Raw genomic sequence first — 26,826 nt, 5'->3', positions numbered from 1 at the left:
CAAAGGGGTCTCCCTGCTGCTTGTCTTGACAAACCCTGTGCCGCGTCTCATCCCCTGTCAAGTGCCATGAGGATGCTGATGCTCCTGGTGGTCACCAGGCTTGGAATCATTTTGGAGCTTCAAAGGCTGGATGACTACTTTTGTTTTCTCAGTGTTCAGCCAATACCAGCAGCTCTGACAGTTAATCTGGTTAAGGTCAGAAATCAGTGAGACTGGGTCTTTCTGTAAGCCAAAAGGAGCCCATGGGCAGATGAGCACCAGGCATCTGCTGTTACCAGGGGGTTTTCCCATTTCTATGACCTTTATAATGCACCAGGGAAAAATAAGGGGTCTTACAGGGGAATCAGGATGGATAAACTTTGCATTGTCAGGAGTGGGCAATTAGGTATCTTGTGCCACCAACAGCTTCCCATGGGCTCTCCTGCCATGGCTCTGCATCCCAGCAGCATTCATCCTCACCATGGGAGATGGGGAAGCTGAGGCAGAGATGACCAATACTTACCTGCTGCCCCTGGACGAGTCCTGTCTGGAGTCCAAAATGGAATTTACAAATCCTAACTCTTTAACTATAGCCCCATCTAATGGTGTGATCCCAGCCGCTCCCTGCTCCACGCTGGTGTTTGGGTGGATGCAAATCCATGTCCGGAGCTGGGGGTTCCTCATGGTGTGCCAGCGGTGCTGCTGTGCCACATCCAGCCCTTCAGATGTTCCCTGTCCAGGACACAGCAGCAGCACAGGCTGCCACTGTCACCACACTTGGCTATGCATGAGGTTCCCCCCGCTTTTATTTGCCTCCCACCCTCCCTGTTTACTGGCATAAACCCCAGCAGCCCCCATGACCACTTTGATAAGGAATGTTGGGCTCTGGCTCCTGCCACCCCGGCATGGCCGTGCTTGGATGGATGCTCTGGAAGCAGCAGGATTTGTGCTACAGGAGCCTTGTCCTCCAAGGCCCTCTTCTGCAGCCAGGTCTGTGTCTGGCACAGCATTCCAGGGCAATGCAGAGCCAAGGCTGTGAGCAGCTTGGTGCCACCAGTGCTCCTCCACAGAAGGCTGGGCAGTAGGTGCTCCTGTGTACATATAAGCGGCACTGGGATTAATGGAAAGCAATTAATGGGAAGCTCTGTGATCCATAGTCTGAAGGGTCCCCTGCACACACACACAGGAGGAGCACAGCACCAACAGCTCCATGGGACATGCTGTCCCAGCCACACGCACTGGCTGCTGTGGGGACCAGAACACTGCCTGCATCCCAGGCAGAGCTGTGGGGGCACGGCTGCCTCCCAGCCCTTTCCAGCAAGGAAAATGGGGAAAATCTCCAGCAACACCATGGAACGGGCCCAGTGCATACAGCCCATACAGCCTGTCCTTGAGCTGAACCCCTGCAGCCATGCAGAGCCATGCACTAATGTCCCAGTGGCAACAGAAAGTTCACCTAATGGTGATTTTAATTGAACTTAAATGCTACATATGGTGAAGGCATGGAAAGCCATGGGAAATTAAGTCAGTGGGGCTTGTTTTGCAAGGACAGCAAAGAGGACAGATGCCCAGCAGGCACCCAGCTGCTGGTCTGTATCCCCCACCTTAAAACAAGCTGAGAGCAGGGGTTTTCCAAGCCTTGCTGAGAGAAATGCTCCTAAAGCAGATTCCCCATGCAAAAGGAGGCATTCTGGTGAGTATTTCCTTTGCCTCCCCTGTCTCCATGCATGAAGTTATTCCCTGAGCTCCCACATGACACGGTCCCCAAGACCCTCATGCTGGTTGAGTTGGAGCGGGGATGGTGACGCTGGGGCTCTTGGAGAGCCCTGTGAGAGCATTTGAGCATTGAGAAGGAGGTGGCATCATTGAGCATCATCCCTTTGGCTCCAGACCATGCACCATGGTGAGAGCGAGCCCCATCTCTCCGACAGCCCAACCCCAGCTCCAAGATACGCACTAGCCCTCAGCTGCACAGAAATCCATCAAACCAATGCCTATGCCCTTCTGCTATTTCTCTTTTTACCATTGTTTTTGGCCTTTGCCCTTCCCAAGGGGCTCTTCCTGCAGCAGGGGCTGGACCGGGATGCTCTGGCATGACTGTGGCTGGCTGGGCTGGCACACACCAAGGCAGGGCAAGCAGGACGCTCCTTGTTTCCCTGTGGTTTTCATTGGCTTCATGGCCACTGGAAGCCCCCCCGGGGAGGCTGGGGAGGGAAACCCGGCACTGCTCCCAGCAGAGAGGCTGGTTGAGCAGAAAGCAGCTCTTTGTGGGGTCCCTGCAGCTGGGGGGGAGCACTCAGCCCTGTTTATCCAGCCCTGGAGGGCTGGCTACAAAAGGCTACCTGTACAAATGGGTTTTGGCACCAGCATCCCAGGGACAGCCTTTGCCAAGGGAAAACGTTGTCACCAGGCTCCAGGAAAACAGCGTTACTCATCCGGGAAAAATAACCCTGAGCATGGGTTTATTCAGTGCGGCTTCATCTCCAATGGGCAGCAAAGTGCCTGTGAAGAGCAGTGCTTTTCCTCACCTGCGTCACCCAGACTGCTTCACCTTGGGTCTGAGCAGCCCTCAGGGTCTCCACTCCTCACTGGGGGACACAGCAGGACAAAGGGCAAGGGATGGTTTTGCTGCTGGGGTGCTCCCCATGCTCTGCTGTGCCAGGGCAAAGCCGGGCGCTGGGGCACTGTCTGGGGGCTTAGCAATAGGCACAGCTGAACCGAGCACTAAAACATCTCCTGCCTTGCTCTTCCCGTCACCAGCCCGGCACTGAAGTCACTTCTCTGTGTGTATGAAGCAATACAAGGCTTAATGAGAGAAGTCAGACATTAAAACCTTCTGGCCCCTGCAAACCAGAACCACATTTACAAGCATCAGGTAAAGCTCCACTGATTGCTCTGCACTTGCTCTGCAACCTCATTTGACTGTTCTGGCACAGGGTAACTGAAGGTAACTTCCTGGTGTTTTTATGGCATGTGGCAAAGATAAGAGCATGAGAAATCAGATTCAGGTCAATAAGTGACTGTTTAAACCCCCCAGTGCAAAGGGCAGAAGGACCTTGTGTGGCTTATGCTAGCTTGGAAACCCCTTTTTCTCCCCTGGTGTGGAGCTGCCCTTCAGCTCTGAGCACCACAGAGTGATGGCCGAGACACAAAGGCTGTTTCATCTGGCACAAGAACCTGGCAAGGAGGAGGAACGGTCCCATGAGCAGCTGAGGAGGGTTCCACTGAGCTCCCTGCAGCTGCATGGGCAGCCCCTCGGTCCACGCTACCGAGCCTGTTCCCACATGCCCTAAACTCAGTCCCCTGCACCCTGTGCTGTAGCTTAATGGCTGCACAGGCGTTGTACTGATGAAATGGAGGCAGAGGCCAAGCATTTGTTCTGCCGGGTGAGCACGGCTGCCCTCCTGCCCACAGCTCCAGAGCGCTGGGAGAGACCCTGCATTTGAGCTTACGCAGATGGACAGCAGCTCCGGACACGCTCTCCCAGCGCATCCCTGCCCAGCCGGGGATGCTGCGGTGGGAGCGGAGTCACAGACTGGCACAGGAGTGCCTGAACACGCTGTGAGGGATAACATCAAACCTCCCCCTGAGCCTTGGCACAGACCAGGTCAGGAGGGAGCAGTGACCATCCCTAAGCAGCCGTTCCCTTAAACAAAAAGGGATGAAACCCAAAGTCCAATACTGAAGAAAACAGTGAGCTCAGGAGCAGGAGGGTGGGCTGACATAAAGGATTGCTTACTCAAATCTGACCTCCAGGGAGGTGTGCTGGTGTGCAGCCCCTTGGATAAAAGGAGCAGGTTTCTTGTCAGCTTCATAATGGAGATGGTACAAGGTGAGAATAGTCAGGATCAGGAGGAGAACTTGTTGTTTTTCCTCATTCCTTGCAAGTTTAGTTTCAGGATACCAAATGATAACTTTGCATATGCAATATCTCTATTGCATTGTGATATCTATATCAACACTAATCCAAATGGTTTAATATATGTCTTTAAGCCAATCCAACATTGTTTCAATAAGACACCTTTGGAAGGTCATTGATGTGCAACCGACAGGTCTCAGATATGCGGTATTTGGGGAAAGATTTAGGATACTGCTTCATACCCTGCTTAACCTTCCACTACCTGGAGCTGGATCGCAGTGGACCCAAAAGCACGTTGCTCCCATTTGTAACCCGCCCTATAAAGCAGCCATCAGGGCAAACACCCGAGCCCAGTGTAAGCTGCTGCTGGGGCAGAGCACAACTCTACCACAGGGACTTGTACATCTTTATGACAACCTTCCCTTCTGCAGACTGCCTCCCCGTACAGACAAGCTGGGAGTGGAAGCTGGAAGCTCCTGCCACTGGGCTTGGCCTGCAAATGAACAGCAGCAGGAGCTGGGCTTATTAATTTGACCTGTGCTTTGATGTCCTGGGGGAGATCAGAACAGAAATAGCCAGGAAGCAGCAGCTTGAAAGAGAGAAGCTGTGATTTCCACAAACCCTGGAGGGACAGGCGTTTGAGCTGGGCTCTTGCTCAAGCTGGCACCTTTGAGCAGCTCCAAGTGTATGGAAAGTGATGGCCCAGTCCCTATAGCATGTGATGAGGCAGCCAGACATGGAAGGAAGAACAGAAGCTCCAGGACCTGAGCCCAGAGGCCAGGAACTGAGCTGCACAGGCTGGCAGGGATCAGAGGTCTCAAGCAGGCTTTTTCCAGCTTCCCTTTGCTGTCTTTTTGCTGCAAATGTAGCAGGGGGTGGAAAGAAGAGGATGGGGATTGCAGGATCTGGTGCTAGACAGAAGAAAGCATCGAGCTGCCAGAAAGGAGCTGCCCCATTGCTCTTCTGTATCAACGAGGCTAACAAGTGCCCTGAGCAGTTTGCCTGGTGGACTGGCTAGCACCCAGGTGAAGGATGGCTACTTTGACTTCTTTGCACTTCAAAAGGTCTATGCAGCCTGCTCTTACACTTTATAAAGCAACTGCATAACTAGGAAGAGGTTAAATGCCTGACCTATCATCACTGGACAGCAGACAACTGATTTGAATGACCCTGCCCATTATGGCTACCTCAAAGCTTGCATCCATTTTGCTGCTCTGAATCTGTTTAAGCTGTGACTTACAAAGAACAAGGCAAACAGTGCTAAAAGCCAAGGGGTTGGAAAGACAGCGGGGAGGAGAGGCAAGGATCATTTCACAGAGCAGCCAAGCGGCTGTTAGCAAGTTGTTTCAATGGCACTGCTCATCCTTCTGGGACAGCAGAGCCAAGGAAACCTGGCCTTGGCATCTCCCACACAACTGCCTTGAAGAGGCTGCACAAGCACCATCCGTATTAATGCTGCTGCTTTAAACGACATCATTTCTATCAGCTGTCTATCCCTCAGGTTACTGAGCTCTTCTCACAGGACCAGTATATTTGGAACCCAGCTTCACCAACCTGCTTGTGTTTCATCACCCAGATTTACTGCTAGTGCCTCAGCTCATTTCAGAAAGCGTTTATGGTAACTCTCTTGTGGGAGAGAGCTGCCTTAAGTGAGCTGTGAGGAGTACAGGGCTTCACTTTTAATTGGAGAAAGGGGAATTTATACATGTGTGAGACAGGTACAATCGGTCCAGCTGGGGAGGCTGGCTGTAATTGCTCTGGTTTTCAATGCACTGGCACATTTCATGTGAAACTGCTTTGTAGCATACCCAATTTGGTACATTGAACTGCTCAGCATCTTGCTTCTAACAGCACAGCACTTGTTCTGTTCTCACTGAAGATGGCTTCCGCTCCCCACATGAAAGCTGGAAGCACCAGCTTGAGAGGCTGGGGGCCGATGGTGCCAATGGGACCTGGCCCACCTACCAAACCATGGTCTCAGCTCCACGATAAAAGCTACTTACTAGTAGGGAGAATTTGGCCAACCAACCTTAGCATAACTTGCCTTTTTGCCTGGCGTTCTTCTGGGTTCTCTTCTCATTCAGTCTAAACTGTGCATGGTGGTGCCTATCTCTGGCCCTTTAGGTCAAGGGCTTTTCAGGATAATGCAGCCTGCACTGGGGAATTAAGCTGCAGGGGGAAATGTAGGCCCTTTGCTCCTAGGCACAAAATAGCTTGCAAGTTTTAACCGCCCATATCCAACCTTTTCAAAACCAAAAGGTTTTCCTGTTCAAGTTGGGCTCTTCCAATATTAACAAATGGCCTCACCCAGAGGTTTGCGCAGAGTCTTTGGTCCAAGTGATTTGGCTGCTAAGACCACGGTGTTTGCACGGTACTGAAGGTTTACAGATGAGAGGGAAGAGAACAGCCATATGCGGCAATGCCAAGGTTTCCAACTTAATAAAAAGCCAACAGCATTACAGATAAATGTATTTTAATTCGGATTAAATACTATCTCAAGGTATCTTGAAATCGCACTTGTACTGTACTAATCAACAGCCAGAGGCAATAAAAAAAGTCTGGAAACGTAAAAGTTCTAACATCCAACACATGACAGTAAGTGCTGCCATTTAAAGCGACAAACACCGCTCCCAAGAACAGAGATTCTCCAAGGAAAACGTTGTAACATTTTTGTATGGACAAAAAGAAAAGAAGATTTAAATTGAAGACCAGAAGAAATATATTAGTGCCTGCCTTTTTAAAAGGTTTTTTTTTTTTTCCTTTTTTACATTAAATACAGTTTTCTTTAAAAGCAAGGTACTTCCTAAACTCGTGGTTTATATACTGTATGTACACAAGAGCTGAACATTGTACAGTGCATTTGGATAAAGCAGCACTAACTAGCTAGAAGCTGGTATGGTGTTGCTGAACCAAATGTAAGATGACAGGTTTAAGCACTCTAGGAGAAGTATCTCCATGGTTGGTATGAGGAAAGGAAAGTATCATGTATGTACAAACCGATCATTCAAACAGACTCAACATCATTAGCCATGGAACTGTACATGCTGCAGCTAATCAATGGAAGTCTTACTGCAAGAACTCATCTGAGAAACCCAAAGTAACCGTTCTTGTCCAGTAACAAAGTGCATTACTCACGCAGAGAGCACTTAAACAAGCCATCACCCCCCTAGGGTGCAGGGCTCCAAGGACAGCGGATCCTTACTGCAGCCTTAAGCAGCCACCTGCATTTTTCCACTATACAAAATATGAAATGCCCCAACCAAACCATATGGAATTGAGATTAAAGCTACATTATTATCTGTACGTGCACTCTGCCTTTCTGCAGACAGTTACAGATTAAAGCAGGAAGTCTGCACCCAAGTATCACCAGCTCAGACTAAAATGGACTGGCAGTGATTTCCATAGTTAGTGCAACATTAACTCCTGAACTTTATCAAAGTGACTTACTGCTCTTCAGATGCACAACGTGCTTATTCAGGTCTTACAAAAACAGACAAACTAGAACAATGTGCAGAAAACTGGTTTCAGGTTTGTAGAGATACATGTTTTTGAGTCTACCCCATTAAAAACCCACCAAACTTAGAAACAGTTTGTGCCCTGGTTCAAAGTCAATTGCCTCAAAGAGTTATTACTCTTTATTCTAAGGTTAGCAGTGGGGCAGAGAGATTAAGGTTTTCCTTGTTACATATACTTTTAATTGTCATTCAGAAGAGGTTACTTGCTGTACTTTCAGGATGCTGTTCATCCTTATCTTAGCCACTACACTGGTTTAAGGAACTGAATGTTTCTTTGATGAGGACAGAAGCGAGACAATTTGTTTCTAAACTGCATCAACTTAAAAGTTTCAAGTTTTAATGGTGTAAAAATCTGACATTCAGTTACAGTTAAGAGAAACTTGCTACACAGCAAACTGCATCCAAATCTACCAGTTATTGATGGGACTTTAAATGAACTGTTAACAAGTTATTCAAAGCATCCAGACCTGGAAACATCAGATCACCCAGCCAGTGAGCCAGCAACTCCCTCCCCCTTTTTCAAGAGGCTTTAACAAATGCAACTGATGTGACCTTAGCACTGGAGCCAATGACTTCCATTGGTTAACTCCAATACCCAAAAGAGCTAGGGAGATCCTCTGTTAAGCCCAATGCAATATGCATTAGTGTCATGGAGCAGGAAGATCCCAGTGTCTACTTGTTAGAAGTTCACACAAACCATACAGATACAGACAGGATAAAACACAGACTCAAAAGGATCCATTATGCTTGAAGAAAATTCCAACTAAAATGACATCTTCTGCACCGCCCAGCCTCAGACACAGCCACACCTTTATCTAGTATAATAAACTCTGTAGTAAACTGTTTTTGACCTCCATAGAGAGTAGGAGTTGTCAAATTTAAGAAGATAAACTCCTCTCCCTGGGTACTGGTGGCTGCCAGCATACACTTCTTCGTGACAGTCTCGTCTGTACACAGGCACTATTTCATCGAGCTGAGGCTTGTTGGCATTCTTTTTGGCTTTTTCTTCACTGCTAGTATTTTCTGCAAGGTTAAAAAAAGAAGGTGTCAGTTAACATGGGTAGATGCTTTACAAAAGAAAGTCAGACTGATCTGTGGTGGACAAGGCACTCTTTGTTAGTTAGAAATCAGCTGGGCCAAAGGGGTTCACACCGAGGCAGTGGCTAAAGCATTCAGAAGCAGGAGGCACAGTGAGCATGCTCACTTTATCATGGATTTTACAGTTTGATATTAAAACTCCCCAAAACCAAAGCTCAGTCAGTTTGCAGAGATGCCAAACTGAATGAAAACTCTAGTTTTCATTCAGACAGTACCCAACACTGACTGCTACTGATCTGACATACGTACTACTGTGATTACTCAGGGGTAATATCCAGAAGGCCACTGCTTCTTGTGTTAGAGCAATTCCTTCCAAGCACATCACTTGCCCATTTCAAAATGTTTTTTCCTGGTGGCATGCTAGGCTCCCCCATAGGCAAAGGCTGTGACCTGTGTCCTGGCCACGACTAGGAGCTGCTCTATTAAAAGCTGACCTGCTGAAGCCTCAAGGGAACTTCCTCCATAGAAAAGGCTCATGAAGAGCAGGGCAGGATTTTGCTTAAGGTTTTCAGCGTGCAGATCCACTATGCTCTATTATAGCAAGGGTTTCAATCTAGGTTACTGAACAGCTGAGCTGGACACAAGGGCACACTAAGGAGTAAGTAAAACTTAGGAAAAGGATGTCTCCACCCTCAACTGCTTTAACTGTGACCACATAAGGTAACTGAAATTACTTCAAGAATTGCACTTCCTATTGTAAATTGAAGAGAAGATTCCAACTAGATGGAAGGTGGGGGAACTAGGACATCAGTTATGTTTTTCCCCCATGGCAAGCTCTGCAGGACTGGAAGATTATATAAATAAGCACACTTACCATCTTCTTCATCCTCATCATCACTGGATTCACTGACATGCACACTGACTGCAGTATTAGGGGAGTCTGTCCATTCAAAATACACCCCAAAACCAATGTCATAATTGTCTGTAGCAAACTCCCAGAAGAGGTAAGAGCCCTCCTCATGAGTTGGTACTCTAACTGTAACAACTTCTCCTCGGCCCACTGTGATCACAGAGTCTGCATCCTGCCGGATTTTCTCCTTGAAGTCTTTTATCTGGGGTCGTGTCCACATCGATGGGGCAGCTATCACTGGAACAGAATCTGGAGAGAGGGGAGGAAAGACTCCAGTTAAGCTTTGTTTCAGTAACTTATGATGCATGCTTGAGTGTGCCTTAGGGACACTTGAGGACCGCAAGCATCAGAGTTGCTTCCAAGTAATTTTTACTTTTATTTCCTTAAGCAACACCTTTTCATGGTTGAAACTCACACAAAATGCAGTGCAAGTTTAGATATGACACTGCACATTTAAATCCTACCAGTTCACCCATCCACCACACTTAAACCAACAGTGCTTACACAGAAAACTCAGAAGACTAATTTACTGTGACAGGCAATGGGGTTACATTACACAGAACCCTTCACTGAAAGGAGTTTTAATATGACAGAACTAGAGGTGGTGTATTTGTGTAGAAACTGTCAGATCCTGACTAAAACAACTGGCCACCTCATTAGACAGACAGGGACCACAGAATCATAGAATAGTTAGGGTTGGAAAGGATCTTAAGATCACCTAGTTCCAACCCCCCTGCCACGGGCAGGGACACCTCACACTAAACCATGCCACCCAAGGCTCTGTCCAACCCGGCCTTGCTAGTGTTGATTTCATATTGGGATTCAAAAAGCCTCTGCAGCTTGGAGCAACCTGGTCTAGTGCAAGGTGTCCCTGCCCACAGCAGGGGGGAGGCTGAACTAGATGAGCTTTAAGGTCCCTTCCAACCCAAACCGTTCTATGGTGATGATTCTATGCTGATTGTTGATGAAGGTACAGAGGTAACACCCAGAAATAACAGCAATGAAAGCGCTACTTTTCCTGTTCCCCTTCCACAGCTTCCTAGAAGCTGAGGAAGGTGGGAAATGTGGGGGACAGCAATCTGGACTGCATGTAAGTAGGGCAACGTTCAGAGAGAGTAAGAAGAATTTAGCTTTATTTTCATCTGCAAGGCTAAATCATTCAGTTTTGACCCGAGTTCAAACAAGACTGAACATTCTGTATTTCTGCACAAAATGGCTTTCTGCTGTAACTTTCATGCTCCTTTCCTTCAAGTCAAGGGTAAAAAGAGGCTCTGGATCCCATCCACTTGGCTTGAAATGCCTTTACCACTCCCTCTTTCACTTCCCACAAACCTGAGTTTTCCCTGTGCAATACTGTACTCCCTTGAGAGAGACTGGACCCAGGAATCAAAGCTAGCTCTTGCATAATCCAATGAAGCCCAGCAAAGAGCCACAGTAACCATACTTCAGATCCTAAGAAAAGCTTTTACTATGTATTTTTAATTAAGGAATCTAGACAGCCCTACCTTTTGGTCCATTCTCCAGTGCTTCTTCCAAAACCTCTGGATCCAGCTCTTTTTCAGGGCTGTCTGCATGTGTACTGGCCTGCCCATTAATAGATGGGGTGTCCCCTGGGGCAGGTGCATTTGTCTTCGATGCAGTAGTCAGGGGTGTCCCAGTTGACGCCACAACCACCTCCTGCTGCTTTTGTAAGGCTGCCTAAAATGACAGAAATTAAGTCAGTAAAACCAAACCACCCCAAGATACCTTCTGCTGGAAGAGGGAGACATTAAAGACTCCTTAAAGAATCTCCCCCTGCACCCCAGGAGGAGGCTCGACACAAAAGCCCATAAGCAGCTTCCATTAACCACTGATAACTGCATGTACTTAGTACCTGGGGAAGTGAATTCACTTTGTTCTAGACTGGTGGACACAATCTGAACAGAAAGATTCAACCTCCAAGTTAATCTGGGCACACACAACAAACTCTTGCACTTAACTGGGGAAGTTCTGCATTTCTGGAATAATTCCTGGAACACTGCTTTCAAAGTCAAAGTGATGATTTGTTTGCTGGTTTTTACCAGTGGGCTCAAAGGGTTCTAGCCTGAGCCCATCCAGGTCTGAGAGAGCTGGAAGTATTTGAGGTCTATTAAGTACTTGCCAATTTGTGACTTAACTTGCTCAACAGGGCTCTCTATCAAATCCGCAAAGGCAGTTCATTTGATATGAAAGCAGGATGCTCAAGAGCCACAAGGACTGTGAGTGGTCTGGGAGAGGAGTTATTAAAGCTCAGAGGTGCAGCTTTTAGAACATGACTCGGGTACACTGAAACTCTTTAGGTGGAATTTATCAAGCTGTCCCTGTACAAAGGATTAAATACACCCCAAAATGACATTATACAAGGTAACAATCATCCTTTGGATTTAAGCAGGACATATTACCCCTTTAGCTTGATGAATGAACAGAACATAGTATGAAGACAGTATAGTCCACCATCAGTTAGATTTCAAAGCCGAGCAATTGCACAGGTGCTGCCCACATCCACTTTCTACTACAGTTCTATACACTGAGTCAATGTAAAGTGGCAAAAACTTTTCTAGACAACTACTGCCTACAGCCCTTCCAAAATTAATGGCATCATAAGCTGATCCATAGCAACTATGACAGAACAGCACTTTTTAACTGCACTAAGAGATCTCAAGGTGGCTGAGTTACAGCGATCCAAAAAAGGAAAAAAAAAAAGAGTATTCCTCAGAAGTCTTCAGGAAAGTCTGAAGCAGAATTAGGTAATTTTAGCTCAGTTACATACATGCTGCTTTTTCATCCTTTCCGAGAGGTGTCTAAGTAGAGATGTGAAAGATAAGCTTCACTACCTAGCAGACTTTCTATTTTGTAAGCCACTATAAAGGAAAGGCTGTTTTGCCCAGGCCTTGGAGGACATTAGTCTTCTGTAGGTAGAAAGCAGACAGCAATGACTGAAAGAAGCAGTGCCTGATAGCACTGAACAAAATTGGCAGCAGTGTTTCTGACACCTCAGTCTCAAGGGAGTAGTATCAATTACAGAAGGGCAAGACTGATGAGGCTATAGCTTTTGCTTACCACTAGGACACCAAAGCAGTGGTACTACGGTGTCATTAAGCTTCAAGAGTAACTATAACAGTGCAGGAAGCCTCCGACTTTCCTATACCACTTCAACTCCATCAAATCATGGTTTGGCTTGGAAGGGACCTTTAAAGATAATCTAGTCCAACCTGTTTGCCATGGGCAGGGACATCTTTCACTAGATCAGACCGCTCAAAGTTCCATCCAATCTGATGTTGAATGCTTCCAACGACGGAGCATCCACAACTCCTCTGGACAACCTGATCCAGTGTCTGGCCACCCTGATTGTGAAACAAATTTCTTCCTTATGTCCATCTAAACCTATGCTCCCTGATTAAAATCACTGCCCCTTGTCCTGTCACTGCAGGCCCTTGCAAAAAAGTCTCTGTCTTCTTTATAAGCCCCCTTCGAACACTGAAAGGCTGCAATGTCTCACCGGGGCCTTCTTGTCTCCAGGCTGAACCACTCCAACTCTCTCAGCCTGTGTCCATAAGAGAGATGTTCCAGACCTCTGAGCATTTTTGTGGCCTTCCTCTGGACCTACTCTAACAGGTCTATGTCTATCTTGTACTGGGGATCCCAGAGCTGGATGCAGGACTCCAGGTGGGATCTCATAATAGCCTAGTAGAGGGGGAGAATAACCTCCCTCCCTCAACCTTCTGGCCACACTCCTTTTTATGCAGTCCAGGATCCAGTTGGCTTTCTGGGCTGCAAGAGCCCATCGCCAGCTCACATTCAGTTTTTCAACCATCAGCATCCCCAAATCTCATCTCTGAAGGGCTGTTCTCAATCCCTTCATCCCCAGTCTGTACTGATATTGCGGGCTGCCCTGACCCGGGTGCAGGAGCTCGCACTTGGTTGAATTTCATGAGGTTCACATGGGTTTATATGGCTTTCTTCCTTGGATAGTTCTTTGCTGAGCACAGCCACCTCATCAGAAGACATATGAATTAAAATTCAGTAACTAATTTCCTGTTAAGTCTTTAGCTCAAGAACAACAGATCTCAGGCTGGCAGCTATAGGCCATGTAAGATTCAGGTCATGCTTAGAGAGGTCAGACACAAGAGTCTGAAGTCTGGCTTACATCTGTTTAAGACAGTTATAGACAGACATCTCTGAACTTTATAATAGCTTGAGATGTGAACACAGCACTTTCGCTAGAGATGCAAGATTCCCCTAAACAGAGAATTAGCCTTCCAAGCTGAGGCACAAAACACCTGCAAAGTAGTAATGTGCTACCTCCACCCATTGATACCAGAAATATAAAAGTTTGTCCTCCCACCCAAATCACGAGTGAGCAACGTGATTAGATACTGATGTGAGACAATAGATACAAAAGGAGGGAGAAATCAGTAGTGCTCAAGTTGACATGGAGGAGCACTCTCAAACCCAGTAGTGACGCAACAGTGCTGCAAACATGTTCAGCTGGAAACACATGGCTGACCAAAGGCTGCTGCTCTGCACAGATATTCAGGGGTGATACCTACAGAGTCACTGGAATAGCTTTGTTCATGCTCAGATGCACTGGTATGTACCCCCATTAAATTACACACACAATCGATGCTGCAGCACAGTGTTTCACATTTGGTCTCCAAGAATAATATTGAACCAAGTAATTACTAATGGCTGCTTAGAATTTTCTTAACTAACTGCTGCTTCAGAAAACTACTTGGAAGGATCAAATAATGGGGCTCTCGTGTTTGAATCTGAAGCAACATTAGTCACTAGGACACTATCTCCCCTTGTAGCAATTATCTTTTCAAGGAGACAAGTAAGCACCTCCCAGCGACAGCCTGGAACACAAAATCCAAGTTTCTCAGCTGCTTGGCCATACCTGTTGCTGTGCAAGCTGGACTTGATACAACTGCTGCATGTACTGTTGATAATGCTGTTCCTGGAGCTGCCGAATTAGGATCTGCTGCTGCTCGTAGTTGCCCGGATACTGCTGGGCTGCATACTGCTGGAACTGAATGGCAGTCTGGGAGTTCAGTGCTGCCATTATCTGTTGCCTAGATTGGTAGGAGGAGAGTATGAAGATTACAAGCAGCTAAGGGTATTGGGGAAATCCCTCTACTTAAGTGATTTAAGTGGCCTCAAAGACAGCTAATTCAATTCCTGCAAAAAACAATTAAGACAAATCTACATAACAGAGCAGAGCCCATAGGCGATGCAAATGCGAACTTTGCCGAAAAAATATGCTGCTAATATAATGAAGGGAGCAGCAATTTCTACCCAATGCTTGAAGAAACAAAAACTCTGACATAATTCTCAATTGGCAGTCTGATCAAGAGGTAGTGCTACAAAAAATGCATGACTGAATTACTCAAGCAAGAGAAAAAACCCACATTTGGTTTCTCCAGAAAACATGCAGAAACCGTTCTTCTAGCAGCCCTTCTGCGGATATTGGTAAGGCCATACCTGGTGTGGAGAGCACAACAATGCTTTTTGGTCCATCTAAGAACACACCACATTACTATTTTAATTTCCCAGGACATTATGCAAACGAATATGAAAAGCATGACTGACTGTGGCCTAATTCAGGAACAAATAAAGGATCTGCCAAACAGGGCATCTGCGCCTCCAATGAACTCAACTGCTAAAACTTCAGGAGGAACACATGAGTTACTTGTGCACAGGCTCAGTTTTTCTCCTCTTTCCAAAGGGCTAACAAAAACTCTACAGTAAAATTACTAGCTTGCTCCAGGGTTTGTCTCACGTTATATCGGTCAGCGACAAACTATCAATGCTACAGAAGAAGGAAGCAGCATCACACAAATGCAGGTGTAATTCTTTCCTCCCCACTCTTCTTCCTGCCCCAAAAATCATCCTTTAAAAACTCCAGAATTAGACTGGTTTAGTATACTAAAAGGCAAGACTCAATTACTCTTCCCAAACTATGACCAGTTTAGATACACTTAGCCTGTATATACATACCCACATTCCTTTTCTGTCTAAACTCTTTATCTCTGTAACCTGCTACCATCACTTAATACACATCTGCTATTCATGTTTAAAATAAAACTCTCTTAACTTCAAGGCATACATTAGTTCTTGTTACCTAGCACTGTGCAACAGTTTCTATTGTTTTCTCTGTTCATTTATGTCTGTATTTGAAACTCCTCTGGCTCTCACCATGTTAAACAAACAGCAAAACTTTTGGACTAATTATTTGCTCCCTCCTCAAACACAGAAAACACAGGATCTGCTTCAGAGCCACCTCCTGAAAAGACATTTTTATTGTGGAAAATGATTGGTTACTGAAGCAGCTTTGATGATGTAATATTTTCTTAAATATTATGTGTGCAAAGCTAGATCCACATTTTCAGCACATATAGATGTGATGGGAACAATGAAATATAACTAGAGCTGTATATTCTAAGTAAACAATTTAATTCAGGCTACAAACAGAGGTTTAGCGCATTTGACCATGAATGTGGCATTCCTTTCAGAAAGGTGGTAAGATTCAGTGATTGCCAGTGTACAAATGAGACCTGCAGACACTTCACATCTCCTAGAAAAGCAGTACATTTAAGGAGGTAGTGTTAGGCTACCACATTAGAAAATTCCAGCCATGCATTCGGAACACCCCACTGAACTGCAGTTATCCTTTTTTCAAGGCTCCATCTCCTGTGAAAGGATAGAAACTTTCAAGTCACAGTTCAAACAATGCTTCCAGCTGGACATTTAACTCTGCTCAGCTGAATGCAACATTAATCATTTAAGAAGCAGAGCAACAGGTTTTCATGAGGTGCAGCCCTTGAATCTAAAAACCTCCAGAGCTTCTCTTTTAAACAAAGCTTCTCTGGCACTTTGATCCGAGAAGGCTACATACAATAACATGTAAGGACAATTATTCTCTACATACTGTGTCCCTCTTAGCTAAGGATGAAAACGTCACTGCCAGACTCAAGTGCTCTGAACTTCAGATATTCAATCCTAGCATAACTATTTAAACAGTTAATACAGTTGTCTCAAGTGCAAGGCAGCTGTTTTCTCTGATGTGTTGCTTGTTTCAGCTACTCACTTCTGTTGTTCCATGCGAAGTCGTTCCTCCTCTATTCTCCTCCTCTCTTCTTCTTCCCTTCTAAGTCTTTCCTCTTCATCTCGCCTACGTTTTTCTTCTTCTTTTTGTAAACGCTCACGCTCTTCCTCTTCGCGCCGCCTTCGTTCTTCCTCTTCCCTTCTGCAACATCCACTCAGTAAGCTATTTCAGCATTCCTACAATCCTAGGATGAGTTGTTTGCAACATGCTGTAACCTGCCTTTTGCCTACCCAATAAGGTTTTTCGCCTGGTATCATCTCCTCCCACTGAAACTGGCCTAGAGAAGTGTCTTGTTGGGCACAAGAAGAAAGCATATCACTGTTCAGTTTTACTGCACTCTGCAGTATGACAAGTGTAAAGTCCATATTATAATTTGGTATTCAAACATGTTACTATATGATCTCTAGTAGAGAACAATAGAAGAAAATTGCCTGGAAAGCTTACACACATCTCTCAAGCTTTAACATACGTTCAATAAACACATGGATACTGTATTTTAATAATCACATGATATGTAAATGACAGTAAAAGACAGCCTTTGTCAAGCTGTGAACCCATGCTAGAAGAGGAGTTTAAAGCACTTGGCAGTTTCATGTTCTGTGTATGGTTAGTCCACAGACATATCGGTGCAGACATTGTGAACTGTGTAATTCTTAAGCAGATGACAGTATCAGCAAAATTAAAACAACTCTTTCTATTCTAGGAGTCTTCACCTCAGAGGCAATCATTCATTACTGGCAAAGTAAAAAGACTTAGAAGAGATCAAGTGGTAGCAGAGCCACCTCAACCTCAAGCACTTCTCCTCCCAGGACAAATTCAGCCTGAACTAGCTGTGATACTGTCCATAGGTCAAGAGTTATACGCTCAATATTCTCCAACATCAAAAGACTCAAACATTACCTTTTCTTTTCTTGTTCTTCTTTCTCTATCTTGTGGGAAGTGACATATGTTGAAAACAAGTGACAGCACCTATTCAGGAGCTTAACAAATTCTGTCATAGCTTTTTGCTTTGACATGTTTCCAAGGGCAGCCCATTCCTTCCTGAGGGAGAGAAATCAGCTGAAATAACAGAAGGCTCAACTCTTTTGAAGTCAGTAATGAACTCTGAGAACCCAGCAAAGCAAAAAAAGTTGGGAGACCAGGGACCAAAGTGTATCATACGCAGTTTCAGAGCACCAACAGCTTTCTCCCCAAAGTGCTCTCTTCTGTCTGCACCAGAACAACTCCTTCAGACAGGCATAACTCAGTGCTTAGATGAAATTTCATATATGCCATCAACCCTACTTAGAATTCTGAACTACATCCAAAAGCTTCCCAGCTAACAAATGAACCTGAAATACTTTTTTACCCTCCCTCCACTCTAGTTTGAGGAAAAGAATGCATACATTTTACTGGATGAACAAACATGGTAACAACCACTGATTATAGTGCTTCAGTTAGTTTAATGCAACAGCCTGGTTCTTTCTAATGGAAAGCTACATCCATCTAGGCAAAAGCAGTGCACTGGCTCCAGCTCCAAGAAGCCACAGTGCTGCGTTGCACATTACCTTCACACTAGAAATAGCAACAACAAACACTGCAAGTGCAGCCTGAACTACAAGCAATGCAAGAGAGACACTGGGACTGCCCAGATCTCATAAAAGTTTACTCAGAGTTTGAATGCATCAGGTACCTGAAATGAGAAGTTGTCTTTGGTGAAGGCCACTACCACTGGCTGAATGTGCTGTAACCCTGGTGTGGGGGTTAGGATGAAAAATGGGCCTGCACATTAATGCATAGCCACGAAGTCTTAAACTGCTGTGAGAAATTGGACTGTCAGCACAGCAGCTTTTCCTAATGCGGTTCAAAAAACCCAATAATCTTCTGTTAGCACCTTTACTGAACTGTGACTCAGATTTCTAAGATGCATTTGAAGAGGCCACTATCACTTTCCACTACCATACAAACATATCGAGGCAACCCACATACTTGTGTTCTTACTGCGGAAACTGGATGTTATCTTCAGACAGGAAAAGCAGAGTTAAGACCAAGAAGAGCACCAGTCCTTTTACCTTCTATCATTCCCCAGAACATCAAAGAATCCAACTTCAGGGCAAGTGTCAGGGTTGCAAGGTCCCAGCAGAACCTGCTTGTGCAGTGCCACAAGTTTGAGTTTTTCTTCATATGTTGGATGAAAGGCTTTGCCATCTTTTTCTGAATGAAAAAAAACAAAAAACAATTTCACTGTTGTGCTTAATTGATTAAGCATGGGACAGCAAAGAACATTTTGTATAACCACTATCATTTCCTTCATAAAAAGATGAGTAAAAGTCAAGTGACAGAAGGTTAGACAAATTCAAATGAAGCATAGACCTTTCCAGAAGAAACACAGAATCATAGAATAGTTAGGGTTGGAAAAGACCTTAGGATCATCAAGTTCCAACCCCCCTGCCATGGGCAGGGACACCTCACACTAAACCGTGTCACCAAGGCTCTGTCCAACCTGGCCTTGAACACCGCCAGGGATGGAGCATTCACAACCTCCCTGGGCAACCCATTCCAGTGCCTCACCACCCTAACAGTAAAAAATTTCTTCCTTATATCCAATCTAAACTTCCCCTGTTTAAGTTTGAACCCGTTACCCCTTGTCCCATCACTACAGTCCCTAATGAATAGTCCATCCCTAGCATTCCTATAGCCCCCCTTCAGACACTGGAAGGCTGCTATGAGGTCTCCACGCAGCCTTCTCTTCTCTAGGCTGAACAGCCCCAACTTTCTCAGCCTATCTTCATACAGGAGGTGCTCCAGTCCCCTGATCATCCTCGTGGCCCTCCTCTGGACTTGTTCCAACAGTTCCATGTCCTTTTTATGTTGAGGACACCAGAACTGCACACAATACTCCAAGTGAGGTCTCACGAGAGCAGAGCAGAGGGGCAGGATCACCTCCTTTGACCTGCTGGTCACGCTCCTTTTGATGCAGCCGAAGACACGGTTGGTTTCTGGGCTGCGAGCGCACACTGAAGCTGGCTCATGTTCATTTTCTCATCGACCAACACCCCCAAGTCCTTCTCTGCAGGGCTGCTCTGAATCTCTTCTCTGCCCAACCTGTAGCTGTGCCTGGGATTGCTCCGACCCAGGTGTAGGACCGTGCACTTGGCATGGTTAAACATATCTACTTCAGCTGCTGAAACTGAACTGTGATGTGTTTTTCATCATACCATCCAGTCACTCTTAGCTAGCAAGTTATCACATAAATATTTATGATAATTAGTTGAACATCATATCACATGGATCTATAGCTCTGAGATACCTAAAACCTTAACTGAAATCAAATGTCTCTGCCAAGTCTGCTGTAGAGTGGCTAGGAAGGGTTTTCCACAAAGAAAGAGGTGATGTTAACTTTACAGATTACTCTCCTTTTGTGTTCTTCGCCTCAACGGGAGTGGAAAAAGCAAGCCTTCAGGCAAGGAAAACTGCAGAGAAGAAAAATTAGAACTAAGCGAGAGTTTTCCTTGAGGGAATTGGATTGCTGTACTTTGCCAAGGCAGCTGGAATAAATGAAAAGTCTTAGAGGTGACTCCATCAGCAGCAACAAGACACAGGCAGCGTAAACCTGAACATAACCAGAATTCCAATGGCTCCACTCCAACACCTTCTGAAGCAGTTCTGGTTAGATCCTGCCATGCACTTACTGGTAAGAAGAGACTTGCATCGATCTAAAATTATACACGAATTAGTCAGCTAGGACTTATCTCAGCACATTTAAAGTGTCAAAACAAATCACAGGAAAAAGCATCGCTACATGTAATTACACTGCTCATTAAGAAAAGGTCTTTTTCTTGAGCAAGAAAACAAATAAATAGGCATAATCTCCTTTTGGAAGGGCTGAAATGTGGGAGCTATCACCAGAGGTAAGCAACAGCCATTTCACATGACTGTACTACTAACTGCTCCCCAGGAAGTCAGGAACTGCAGGCAGAGCTGCCACTCGTTTCCAGCTCTCCTCTGGAACAAGCTGCTTACAGCCCCAAACTGAACAATCCAACTCACACCTGAATTTTAGGGCTGACATTTACATATTGCAAAATTGCTCAGTTGATGCTTGTGAACAGAGTTATTACGAGGAAAAGTAGCAAATCTCAGAACGAAAGAGGAGGGGCAATACCTCTACTATGGCTTATTGAGAAACTCCAAGTGAACACTTCTGAAAATCAGAAGCCACCCCACAGAGAAGGTGTTGACAGCAAGAAGCTGTATTTTTGACAGACTAAGTTCAGTTCCTTGCTGGTCTTAGTTAAAACCTCATGATGAACCACTACATCCACGCCATTTGTTATGAAGCCAGAATAAAGAACTGGAAAGGTAAACATTTAATTACTTATTACCCATTCTTAGAGGTCCACTTCACTCTTCCAGAATCTCAAGCATTCACTCTTCTCCCAGTGTCACGCAACTTAACAGCAAATATAGCTTCCAGCTTCAAGAAACCAGAAGCCTTTCTCAACAAAAATATCTATTTCCAAAAATACCTGGTGGGGTGGAGAAGAGGGGGATGTAAAGACTGAGCCAGACTCTGCTCAGTGGTATCCAGCGAAAGGACAAGAGCAACAGACACAAACTGAAATATGCCCCATCCCTGGCAGTGTTCAAGGCCAGGTTGGACAGGGCTTGGAGTAAGCTGCTCTAGTGGAAGGTGTCCCTGCCAGTGGCAGGGGGTTGGAACTGGATGAGCTTTAAGGTCCCTTCTAACCCAAACCAGTCTGGGATTCAATGATAGGAAATTCCACTTAAGCATAAGAGTGATTGGTTGGTTTGGTTTTTTACTATGAGAGTGCTCAAGCACTGGAACAGGCCGCCCAGAAAGATTTTGAAGTCTCCACCCTTGGAGATATTCAAATGCCAAACAGACATGGTCCTGAGAAGCTGGCTCTGAACACAGGGGGCTAAATTCTACACTCCCCAGAGGTCTCTTCCCACCCCAACAAGTCTGTGGTCCTTAAGAGATGCGAATCTTCATGTCCAAATCTCTCCCTAAGTCTCAGGTCTCCTGCTCTCTGGCTTTTCCTTAATTCTTCACGTTTAACTCAGAACTTGCTTGTCAGGTAGCAAGCACTTCCCTTAGCCTCACTGAACAACATGCACTTTGAAATCATACTTCATATCCTGGAGCAGTGTGTTTAAAAGCCAGTCCATTGATAAGGGTACTACACTGAAATTTTGTCAGGCTTCAGAGCAAAGTATGTTTCTCAAGTGGGTCCTTATGGCATAATTTACCTTGCACAATCTGCATACCTACAGCTGTATGCCAAAACCCATAGCTATTTGCTATACCAGACTGCTACCTAAGCCAGCTAACATCATCAGTATTTGAACTTGCTTCTGAAGAGGGTTAAAGGGAATAAAAACGTTTCCCATGCTGTACCTCACATATCTGCATTTTCACACAACAGAGAAGTCAGGTCTCAAGCCTTAACTATAAAGAGAAGCCAAAAGTCTACATTTACAAAGAACGGCAGCCCAAGGGAAGAACAACAAATATGCTAAATAAGAGAGGAAAACAGACAGATGAGAAAAAGTACGAGACAGGCATTCAGCAACCTGTAGATAATGCAGATTAGAAGCAAGCTCTCAGCAAAATATTTGGAGCCAGTCAAGAGAACGCAGTTGTATATTAGCTATTTTTCAGTTGAATTCTTCAGCATGAACCACAGTATATAACCATTTCAAAGATTTGGAACTGTTGCTGTTAAATTTAACCAGAGGACCTGAAGCCATCTGCAGAGTCAAATATGTCAAAACCAGCATTAGCGAGTCCAGACAAGTAGAAGCATCAAATTTATTCAAGCATCCATGAATGTCCCATGTAAGTATTACCCGCACATCTAATACAGCTGCCAGGAAGCTGAAGAACATCAAAGAGCTCTGGGGAACACACTGAGAAATCCAAAGGACGCGCACAGCAGTAGTGTGGCAACTATACATCCCTCCCTATGCCCCTGGTGTGTCTGACCCAACAGGGCCAGAGAACGCCTCAGCTTTCTTACAGATCAGAAGACTTCTTTTAGCTCAACAGAACCCAGCAGCATGTGCTCACAGCCCAGAAAGCAATCCCTTGACAGTGCCTTCTTTGTTTAGATGCCTGCAAAAGAGAGATCCACTGAGGGCAGCTCAGTAGAATAACCCTGAAAACCAGTACTTAAACCACTAACGACCCTCCTTATGTAACAGGCATTTCGCTGACCACATGGTAAAGTTTCAATGAGCGAAACCAAAACTGAGAAGCACGAGAACTGAGTCACTGCCTGCAGTGTACACACCTACAGTCCTAATTCTCCTCTCCTGAAGATGTTCTGCATCAACCAAACCAGTCACCAAACGGCCCTTCCAATTCAATGTGATCACAGCTCAACTTCATATCATACATAGATATGTTACAGGGGTTTTCATATTGAGAAAAGAGCCTGCTTAACTCATGAACTGCAATCATGCCATCAAATTAACCCTGAAAACAAAAGTGAGGTCAAACAATTCAGAACGCTGTATTGCTGAGGTCAAAGATGCATTCTTGTTAGGATAAGAGGAAATAACTTGGGGCAGTCAAACAAAATCAGAATACTTAACATACCAGGAAAGTTTTTAGATACCAAAATGATGTGGTTTGTATACTGTCTACTCAAATGTGCTGCACTGCGAATCACTTTAGACATTGCATGAACACTTCAGGGACTGTCATACAATAGAGGTTGGGAGCAATAGTACTTCAATGACAGGATGTGGAAAACCATAAAGCCATTTAGTACTGGAAGGATTTGCTGTCAGAGCCATGCAAGGCACACCCTCCTACAGCAGGACACAGCTCACACCTTAAACAACTTACCTTCCCTGGCATAGCTCCTACCACAGCAGAATAAGCCACCAGAGACAATTCTGTTCTGCAGGCTGCCCAGGACACGTAATTACAGACAGTCCAAGAGAGAAACACATGCTCCCCTCTCAGAAACATGACTATGTTCTCCACTATATGCTGGATCCTGCACAGTGGAGCAGCTTCTTAATGGCAGCCAAAATGCTGATTGACTTGAGCTAGGCTCGAAAGAGCAGCAAGGGAAAGAGTGAGTATCGTGAGGAAGGCTCTTGTTTTCTCACAGAAAAATGGACTGGAACACTATTAACCATCAATTTTCTATGCCTCTGTTATTCTGAAAAGCTCTCTTCACAAGCCATTATGGATGGTACAAAAAGCAAGCACACATCTCCTGCACAGCCTAGGGCCTGATGGTTGAAGTGACCCAGGGTCAAGCATTTTAGATCTGCTTCTGTCTTTAACAGAGACAGGATGAAGTAGCTTTTGAGTCTCCTCAATATCTTAGCCTAGTTTCAGCTGTGTTTTTCACATTCTTTATGTGCACTCCCACCCTGTCTTTGTCTTCAAGCAATTCTGTTACATGCAATATGCCACCAGAGACAAGTGTTAGCAGCCACTATAATAAGCAAACCCAAAGTATTTTATCAGATTCAGCTTTCCTAGGAAGAAAGTGCATGATGAGTTACATCCAGAGAACTCAGTCTGCCCAGTGAAGCAGAAAGGAAGATGCTTCACTAGAGATTGCTGCTTACCCTCTGACCTCACACAGGGACTCCTCTAGCATCCCAACCCAAGCTCCTTCCACCCCAGTCACCACAGTTAATCCAGATACTACTGCGCTGCCCCGAGTCACTTGCTTGTTCTATAGTAGCTGTGTGAGTAGGTAACATCATACACTGAGGCATGGCTATGAACTAGCTTCAAGACAGTTTTTCACAGACACCTCCCCTCTCCAAATCAGCATAGTTTTTAGAAGAATGATCAGAAACAAGATCTCAGCATTGATCTATCAGCCACAGGTCAACCTTCAGATCTCCCATATGCTGCTTCTCGAAGGAAAGGAGAAATCCGTACTTGTTCCTTGGCATCTACAAGGCTGCTAAACAACCATGCCCACTCCCACAGTTGTTTTGACAGAGGATGCATGAAAATCATTTGGAAATGAGACCAATTATTTTCAGATATAGAACAAGCTGGCAGAGTCAGTGATCTGAACTATTACAAACCCCTATAACTCGCCACCACAGCTATAAATAAAACTCCTCGAGTTATGCCACCTTCAGCAAAAAAAAAATACAGATGAAAATACGAGCAATGACTTCATGTGACTTATCCCAGCCATAAGGAAAGAGGAACGAGGTCTTCATTTGGAAAATCTGATAACTCCATGCAGTGTGGAAAATCCTCTTCTTAGGAGCAAAGCCATGCTTTACAAGAAACTGCAGAAGGTTGAAAAATGAGCAGCAGTAAGCTGAAACATATTGAAATTAAGCTTACAATAAAAGGAAGGCAACAAAACCCCCACGGCTGAAACAACACAGCCAAGAAACTGGAACCTAAACATTCCACTGGCTTTTCACCACTGAAGAGGAGACAAAGGTAAAACATAAATGTCATTAACACATGATGCCCAATAGGCACAGGTTAGCAGTAATGTAGATAAGCTGGTCCACAATGTGTAATTTCTACACTGTAAATACAGGTTCCAGTACAATATTAAACCCAAGGCAAAACAAGACCACAGTTGACTGACAGAAGGAATTTGCTACTGCAGAGCCATTTCCTTCCGCATCATGTTTGAAGAATAAACGTTCATTAAACCAAAGCAGAACTCTTTCAAGCAGCTTGAAAGGAAAAAGAGACAGAAGTACAATGCTGCCACAACCTGATACCTGGTGGCAGCAGCTTCTGACACGCAAAAAAGGAGGAAAAACATGAAGACCCTTATGAATCTTCTACCTTAAAAGAAAGTATCTCTCCACGTTAGCGTGCTAACAAAAAACCTGCTTTGCAGAAGGGCATCAGAATAGGGTCAAAGAATGAGTGTTCACGAAACCTGCTTAGACCTTTAGAAGCTCCTAACAACTGTCAATGTGCAAGTCAGCCACAGTGAAGAAACCAGACAACTCTGTCCTTGTAGCACAGTTTCCACCTGCCAGTGTGCCTGCCCTCAAAAGAGGCAGCTTTCCTGCAGGAGTCATCCAACAACCGACCGCCACAGGAGTGACCTTTCCAAGTGCAGAGCTGCACCTTCCCCAGCGCACACACGTCGCTGGGCTCCCAGCTCTGCGCCCCGTGCTCAGCGGCAGCTGTCTGAGCTCCAGCAGCGACACATGGCTGTGAGGTGCTCAGATGCCGCAGCGCAATGGAGCGCTAGAGTGAAGCCAGCTCTTCCTTCGAAACCACAGTCCATTTCCTCCTCTTGAGGAAAGCAAGTGTGGCAAGATCCCTGCACAAACAAACCTGGCTGCAGGGGATCCCGAGACAAGCGCTCCAGCTCTACACCCTGGGTGTTTTATGGCTCCCTTGCCCGGCTGCCGGCTGGAGTCCTGACAGCACTGGAAGCAACGAAGAAGTGAGCATCCTGTGGATGGCACAGCCTCTCACGCCAGCACCCGGGCTATCAGCAGACCCGATGACACTCAAAGAGCACACTCTTTGCCTACGTTTACAAGGGGTTTCTTCACATGCCACAAGCGAGGATTCCTCCTTTTTGCTCTGTTTTTAGACAAACCCTCGGAAGTGCCTCCCCAGCCCCATGGAGCCGGCACACCGCAGCCGGGAGCAGCCGCCCGGCCTTTCTCTTGGTGCCCTGCCCGGTCTCACCTTCCTCACCAAGACAACCGCATCCCCACACGCCACCTCCGACCGCCGTGACACGAAGCTCGCCCCAGCCCGCTGCCACAGCGACCCCCGGGGCCGCCCCTCGCTGCTCTCAGGGGACGCGAGGCTCCGGCTCGGCGGGCAGACGGGCGATGCCGCGGCTCAGGACCCCCCGCCCGGTGCCGGCTTCGGGGTGTACGGGCCGCGCTACGGGCGGACTCACCCTTGAAGAAGCGCAGCGCCAGGCCGTACAGCTCCTCCAGCGCGAACCCCCAGCGCCGCTCCAGGCTCAGTGCCGCCTCCTCCGTCGCCGCCTCGCCGCCGGCCTCCGCCTGGCCCGGGGAGCCGGGGCCCGCTCGGCTCCGCCCCACCGCAGGGTCCCCCTGCTCCGGCCGCGCTTCGCAGTGCGGCACCTCGGCGTTGGGGCTCAGCGTCAGCCCATCCACCGACACCTCGAGCCGGTCGGAGCTCAACACCGCCGCCATCCTCCGACCGCCCGCCCTCCGCCTCCTGCTCCGCCGCGGCGGCCACGTCCCGACTTCCGCTCCCCTCCGACCCGGAACATCCGCACCAGCCCCTGCTCCCGCCCCTTGCCAATGACCGCCCCCAGCTCCGCCCCTTGCCGGTGGCCGTTTCCCGGCGCCGGAGCAGCCTGGTCGCCGCCTCAGCCCGGCCCTGAGCGGGGTGAGGACGGGGCTCTCTGACCCGCTGCTTCCCGCGCTGGAGCCCGTGAGG

General features: G+C 46.3%; 1 protein-coding gene across 1 annotated transcript; it reads right to left on the bottom strand.

Annotated features, from left to right (window-relative positions):
- Positions 1–6,355: 6,355 nt before the first annotated feature.
- On the bottom strand, positions 6,356–26,624 carry ACBD3 (acyl-CoA binding domain containing 3). Its single transcript, XM_080615496.1, has 8 exons — positions 26,315–26,624; positions 18,476–18,617; positions 17,325–17,465; positions 16,407–16,565; positions 14,217–14,391; positions 10,807–10,999; positions 9,266–9,550; positions 6,356–8,376 (listed from the first exon to the last, which is right to left on the bottom strand). The coding sequence occupies exons 1-8, from the start codon at positions 26,574–26,576 to the stop codon at positions 8,165–8,167; spliced, it is 1,569 nt and encodes a 522-aa protein (XP_080471622.1). The 5' UTR covers positions 26,577–26,624; the 3' UTR covers positions 6,356–8,164.
- Positions 26,625–26,826: the final 202 nt, after the last annotated feature.

This window comes from Psittacula echo (assembly GCF_963264785.1).
Source record: "Psittacula echo genome assembly, chromosome: 4".
Classification (NCBI taxonomy): Eukaryota; Metazoa; Chordata; class Aves; order Psittaciformes; family Psittacidae; genus Psittacula; species Psittacula echo.
This window is presented reverse-complemented; position numbering and strand designations above follow the sequence as displayed.

What these genes read in the sequence shown, in the direction of transcription:
- ACBD3 (XM_080615496.1), bottom strand. Translation starts at nt 26,576, where the DNA reads ATGGCGGCGGTGTTGAGCTCCGACCGGCTCGAGGTGTCGGTGGATGGG. An exon ending in GAAGAACAAGAAAAGAAAAG is followed by an intron (nt 16,566 to 17,324) that starts GTAATGTTTGAG and finishes TGGATGTTGCAG; the next exon opens with AAGGGAAGAGGAAGAACGAA. An exon ending in TCCAGCTTGCACAGCAACAG is followed by an intron (nt 11,000 to 14,216) that starts GTATGGCCAAGC and finishes CTGTCATTTTAG; the next exon opens with GCAGCCTTACAAAAGCAGCA.